The 6,341-nt window shown below is 43.0% G+C and overlaps 1 protein-coding gene across 6 annotated transcripts in view; it reads left to right on the forward strand.

Annotated features, from left to right (window-relative positions):
- Positions 1 to 6,341, forward strand: part of osbpl3b (oxysterol binding protein-like 3b) — a 34,621-nt gene that overhangs the window by 25,838 nt on the left and 2,442 nt on the right. For 4 of the 6 annotated variants that reach the window (XM_019886378.1, XM_019886382.1, XM_019886381.1 and 1 more), the window contains 8 exons: positions 1,549 to 1,642; positions 1,744 to 1,988; positions 2,615 to 2,752; positions 4,454 to 4,517; positions 4,600 to 4,678; positions 4,767 to 4,911; positions 5,956 to 6,097; positions 6,182 to 6,308. In XM_019886378.1, the coding sequence (XP_019741937.1) occupies positions 1,549 to 1,642; positions 1,744 to 1,988; positions 2,615 to 2,752; positions 4,454 to 4,517; positions 4,600 to 4,678; positions 4,767 to 4,911; positions 5,956 to 6,097; positions 6,182 to 6,308 (1,034 nt within the window). Of the gene's footprint in view, positions 1 to 1,548; positions 1,643 to 1,743; positions 1,989 to 2,614; positions 2,753 to 3,470; positions 3,535 to 3,612; positions 3,692 to 4,453; positions 4,518 to 4,599; positions 4,679 to 4,766; positions 4,912 to 5,955; positions 6,098 to 6,181; positions 6,309 to 6,341 lie in introns of all 6 variants that reach the window. The other 2 variants (XM_019886379.1, XM_019886383.1) reach the window with 1 other exon arrangement.

Below are 6,341 nucleotides of genomic sequence, written 5' to 3' on the forward strand. Positions count from 1 at the left end.
CTCAGGAAGGAATGGTTCTTCTTTTTATACCATAGCAGGAAATTGTCAGTTAGAAATTCCACATATTTTGCAGAAGTCATTTTGACACTTTGAAGTACCCCAAAATGGGCCTGCGAATTCACTCCCCAGTATTCCTGCCCAACACATCGACTTGCCATCACCGGACTGACATTGCATTTTTCGTGGTGGGACATCCACCTCCATCTCCATTCAGAACGCCGTCCGATTAACCCATTCACATATCGGTGACTGTTTGAAAATTTGTCTTCATGTATTCCTGAGCCTACGGCGAACAGTTCTCTTTTGTGCGTACTGGTAAGGACTGGACAAAATATCGTGTTGGGCCTCCAGACATCAGCGGCTTCAAATTGTCATCATATGCATAATAAATTGCAAAAGTGTTGATTCAATGTTCCTGATATGAATCCTGTAATATGTACTTGAAGTTACGATTATCTTTAAATTGCTGCGAAATACCATGGAAAATTTGTCCAATAAGATCAAGCATATGGTGTTTTGAAAAGATAAATATTTCTCAATTCACAACTTCCGACAGACTTTTGACACTTTCTCATGTCATCTCCTGCCAGAATCTATCTATTCAACACATCAAAATTCACTCTTAACTCAAATTGTATTAGTAATTGATTAATTTTGACTCGTGGTTTATTGATAGACACTGTGACAAGTTTGATAGCAAGCAAATACTGTCGGAAAATCATAAAAATTCGGGATCAGATTGTTAATCTGCCACAGGAAATGGAACATTTAACTCATTCACTCCCAAAGACGTATTTAGATGTCTTTTCAGACCCTTTTCAAGTACAGTCAATATAAAAGGAGGAGCTAGGGTTAAATGTGTGGCCTCTGAAAAGACATCTAAATCCGTCTTTGGGAGTGAATGAGTTTTAAGCATATTTACATATCTAAGAATGTGCTGCGAAAAACAAATGCATTGATTACTAGAACCGTTAGATTTTAGTACGTTTACAAAAGCAATTCAGGTTTACAGAGGTCCAATCAACGGCGTTCTAGTTGCATTGTGTGTTCAACTATAGGATCCAGCCTCGAGTTGCATCAGGGCTGTGGCGCTGCCTGACGAAGTTACGCTTCCAATCAAATTCTCCAGTCTTCAATAGAATCCTTCAATCTTTTGAAACTTGTTTTTGACAGTCGTCTATCACATGGGACACGTTTGAAATTCAACTCAGGCGTCTCGTTTCGTGCTGGAGGCTTCTTGAAGCCTTTTAAATTTCACTGTCATGAAATAAGGCTGCGCTCTGACTGTACTGTACATCACCCCCCCCCCCTCCTCACTTTATTGTCATGTGGCTGGTCGGAGAGCAGCAAGAGCGGAGGTGGTGTAAAAATGGAAGTTAATTACTTTTATCTAAAAATACCGCTATATTGTAGCTCCCACGGGAGATCATCTCCAAATAATGTGACAGCATGTTGAAAGAAAACCGGCCCTGTCTTGCATTTCGGATGCTCTTCAAATTCCTCTCATCACATCTGCTCAAAGTTGACTTTTTTTTTTTTTTTTTCAAGGTATCAGAAGATGACTCGTACATCAGCGACATTAGTGACAACAATTCCATGGACAACTTTAACAATGAGGCAGAAAAGAGCAGACAAGATGCAGGTAACATATTGTGAGAAAATTCTTGAACACACCAATCATGCTGTAAAAAAACAAACAAACAAAAAAAAAAACCAAGAAGATGATGTTTTTGGTTTGGTCAGGTTCTGGAGAGAGCAGCACCGTCCTCTGCCGACGTAGATCGCGTCTATCTTCACCCAGCCCCAACAGCAGCGCCATCAGCCTGTGGAACATCCTCAGGAACAACATTGGCAAAGACCTGTCCAAAGTGGCCATGCCGGTGCATCTCAACGAGCCGCTCAACACCCTGCAGAGGCTGTGTGAGGAGCTGGAGTACAGCGAGCTGCTCGATCAGGCCGCCAGCACGCACGATCCCTTTGAACGCATGGTGAGAGGAGAGCTTTTATGCCTTGGCTACTTAAGTGGGCCACAGATAACTCACTCATGCAGTCTGCCCTATTCTGGCAGTTGTTTATTTAGATTAGCCTGTATTTCAAATTTGACTTTAATTAACTTAAAAAAAAGTCTCAAATAAGGTCAAAATGTCATTTTTGTCATCTTTTTATTTTCAAAGCTTTTAATCATGTTTCAAAAATACACAATTTAAATAACTCACGAATGAATACAGATGCTATGGAAGGAAAAATAAATGTTGATTTCTACTGCTGGGCATTCTGGATCAGTGATTGCAGTTCTAAGTGTAATAAATGCCATTTTATGTCATTAGGGATATAGATTGGAATTGGAAGTTGACAAAAAATGCAATCATAATTTTTGGTTTATGCCACAGTGGCTTCTAAGATAATAACAATTCACGACTGTAAGGGTAGCCCTGAGCAATAAAAAGATTCAATTGTTCTTCACTTCTACCTTGAAGGATTTACACCAAAACTTAAGCCATTTTTACACGGATCATCCCACAAAATTGAGACTTCTGAAGGCAGAATTATGCCACCTTTTACCGGCAGTGTAAAATCACTCATGGCTTTTAGCAATTGTGTTTTGTGTGTTTAGGTCTTCATCGCTACGTTTGTGGTATCAGGTTACGCATCCAGCTACTACAGAACTGGTGGGAAGCCTTTCAATCCTGTCCTGGGAGAAACTTATGAATGTGATCGGCCAGATAAAGGCTTCCAGTTCATGGCAGAGCAGGTATGGTTATCCATCCAACCATCCATCCATCCGTTTTCCATTCCGCTTATCCTCACGAGGGTCACGGGCACGTTGGAGCCTATCCCAGCTGTCTACGGGCAGTAGGTAGGGGACACCCTGAACCGGTTGCCAGCCAAACGCAGGGCACAGGTAGATGGACAACCATTCGCGCTCACACTTTAGAGTGATCCATTAACCTCCCATGCATGTTTTTGGAATGTGGAGGGGAAACCAGAATACCCGGAGAAAACCCACGCAGGCCCGGGGAGAACATGCAAATTCCTCACAGTGATGCCAGAGCCGGAATTGAACCCTGCATGTCTGCAAGATAATTTAAAATTTTATGATGATTCCATACATCCATCCCATCCATCTATTCTCAACATCACTTCACCCGAATATGGTCACGGGGGGCTGCAGCCTATCCCAGCTGACTTCGGGCAGGAAAGCAAACAACACCCTGAACCGGTCGCCAGGGTACATATAGAGACAAACACCCGTTCACACCCACATCCACACTGTCACTGAGTGGTAACTGATCCCACGCTGCCCGCTCACAAGTTAGACGAGTGTACCACGAAACCATCAGCGACTGTAGGTCCGGTAATATGAGCTAGTATTAATTGAGGACAACTCTGTTGTTTTCAAATGTGCTCGAGCAATTCATTAAAGTTGGATTTGAATCTGTGTTTGACGAAGCTGTTTACTCCATCAACAGGTCAGCCATCATCCACCTATCTCGGCTTGTCATGCAGAGTCCAAAAATTTTATCTTCTGGCAAGGTGTGTTCATTAGCATACTTTTTTTTTTTTTTGAAGTTCAACTTCAGAATTTTTCATTGTAAAATATTCACTTTGCAGACGTAAGGTGTAAGAACAAGTTTTGGGGAAAGTCAATGGAGATTGTTCCTGTAGGCAGCACACACTTAACTCTGCCTGGGTGAGCTTGACGCACCAAAAACGCAACTTAGGTGTCACACAGCAAGTATTTATTTATTTTTAAATCATATTTGTTCTTATTGCCGCAGGTTTGGAGACCACTATGAATGGAACAAGCTGGAGCCTATCCCAGCTGTCTACGGGCAGTAGGTAGGGGACACCCTGAACCGGTTGCCAGCCAAACGCAGGGCACAGGTAGATGGACAACCATTCGCGCTCACACTTTAGAGTGATCCATTAACCTCCCATGCATGTTTTTGGAATGTGGAGGGGAAACCAGAATACCCGGAGAAAACCCACGCAGGCCCGGGGAGAACATGCAAATTCCTCACAGTGATGCCAGAGCCGGAATTGAACCCTGCATGTCTGCAAGATAATTTAAAATTTTATGATGATTCCATACATCCATCCCATCCATCTATTCTCAACATCACTTCACCCGAATATGGTCACGGGGGGCTGCAGCCTATCCCAGCTGACTTCGGGCAGGAAAGCAAACAACACCCTGAACCGGTCGCCAGGGTACATATAGAGACAAACACCCGTTCACACCCACATCCACACTGTCACTGAGTGGTAACTGATCCCACGCTGCCCGCTCACAAGTTAGACGAGTGTACCACGAAACCATCAGCGACTGTAGGTCCGGTAATATGAGCTAGTATTAATTGAGGACAACTCTGTTGTTTTCAAATGTGCTCGAGCAATTCATTAAAGTTGGATTTGAATCTGTGTTTGACGAAGCTGTTTACTCCATCAACAGGTCAGCCATCATCCACCTATCTCGGCTTGCCATGCAGAGTCCAAAAATTTTATCTTCTGGCAAGGTGTGTTCAGGAGCATACTTTTTTTTTTTTTTTTTTGAAGTTCAACTTCAGAATTTTTCATTGTAAAATATTCACTTTGCAGACGTAAGGTGTAAGAACAAGTTTTGGGGAAAGTCAATGGAGATTGTTCCTGTAGGCAGCACACACTTAACTCTGCCTGGGTGAGCTTGACGCACCAAAAACGCAACTTAGGTGTCACACAGCAAGTATTTATTTATTTTTAAATCATATTTGTTCTTATTGCCGCAGGTTTGGAGACCACTATGAATGGAACAAGGTGACGTCGTGCATTCACAACATCCTGAATGGACAGCGCTGGATCGAGCACTATGGCGAGATCTCCATCAGAAACTCCAACAGTGACGCCTGCCACTGCAAGATCACTTTTGTTAAAGTGAGCCGCAAATTACTTGCGCGCGTAGTCAGTCACATTTTGCGTAATCCTCCTAACTGTCAATCCTGATGTGTCATCTGTTAGTTTGACAACAAACAACTCTTTAAAAACAACCGTAGCTGCAAAGTAGGCGCTGTACATCAAGTAAAAATCAGGCATGTAAAAACAAAGACAGTGAAAAGAATAAATTAATACTAATGAGAGGGTGGACTTGAATTTGAGGCCAATTTGAAAGCTGATTCGGAAGAAGCGTTCCCATTGCTACTATAGTTTGTTTACATCACATCTATTAGAACCACTTATTCAGAAGGCAGATTAAATGGACATGGCAGCACCTGAAAGCTGCATTCTGATTGGACAAAAGAATCAAACATCCACAGACATGTCATTGAATCAGTCCAGACAAGTGAATAAATCAATACAATTTCAACAAACCAATATTATAATTTGCTATAAATGTAAATGGGTGCTTCTAATTGTGTGTGTGTGTGTGTGCCAGATAATCTAAAATAAAGTACAGTACTTACTTTTTTTCACTCGGCAGTAAATACTACAGACTGCATACTTGTGCCTAAAATATAAAACGTAGACAAACATGTTTTTAGTTGACATTTGTGAGATGCTATTGTTGGGACATTTCCACATCCAGAGTGCTCAAACCTAAAACGCTTTTGATATAAATTAGAATGACTCCATTCTGTCGAAGGGCTTTAATTACTCATTGACCTTTGCGCACAGTTGATGTTCCTCACCTGCATGCAACTCGGAAGCCCACGTGATCATTTTTGACGTTTGATGTATGGAAGCTTCCGCTGAGCTGAGAAGGTTAATTGTTCTCATTTCAAAGGTCCCCCTTGAGGTAGGTGATTCGAGGAAAAAGGGGGGATTTATTCATCCTCACCTCCCATTTAATACTCCAGACAGGCAGGAGAAGTGATGGTAAAGACCAAAAGAAGACATTATCATGAGGTCCTGGATGATAGAGTGTGATCAACTGTTCCAAATTATGGCCTTCACTTTGATGAATGTTCTTCTTTGTCAAAGGCGAGATGGAACTCAAGTGTGAACGAGGTGGAAGGAACCATCACGGATCAGAAGGGGCATGTGGTCCATCGGCTCTTTGGAAAGTGGCACGAAGCCGTTTACCGCGGGGCGCCGCCCTCGGCCACATGCATCTGGAGAGCAAGTATGACCGTTTCATTTCATGCCGAAGCATTCAGTGCACGGTTCGTGAATATGAATGCGGGTAACGCTCGTGCCGTATATGCAGATGCCATGCCGCTGGACCACGAGCAGTACTACGGTTTCACCAAGTTTGCCATTGAGCTGAATGAGCTGGACGCCTCCTTAAAACCGCTCTTGCCACCCACTGACACCAGACTGCGTGTGGACCAAAGGTGAGGGACCCCCCCCACCCCCCCAACCCCCCC

Source organism: Hippocampus comes, unplaced genomic scaffold, assembly GCF_001891065.2.
Source record: "Hippocampus comes isolate QL1 unplaced genomic scaffold, H_comes_QL1_v1.1 scaffold335, whole genome shotgun sequence".
Lineage (NCBI taxonomy): Eukaryota > Metazoa > Chordata > Actinopteri > Syngnathiformes > Syngnathidae > Hippocampus > Hippocampus comes.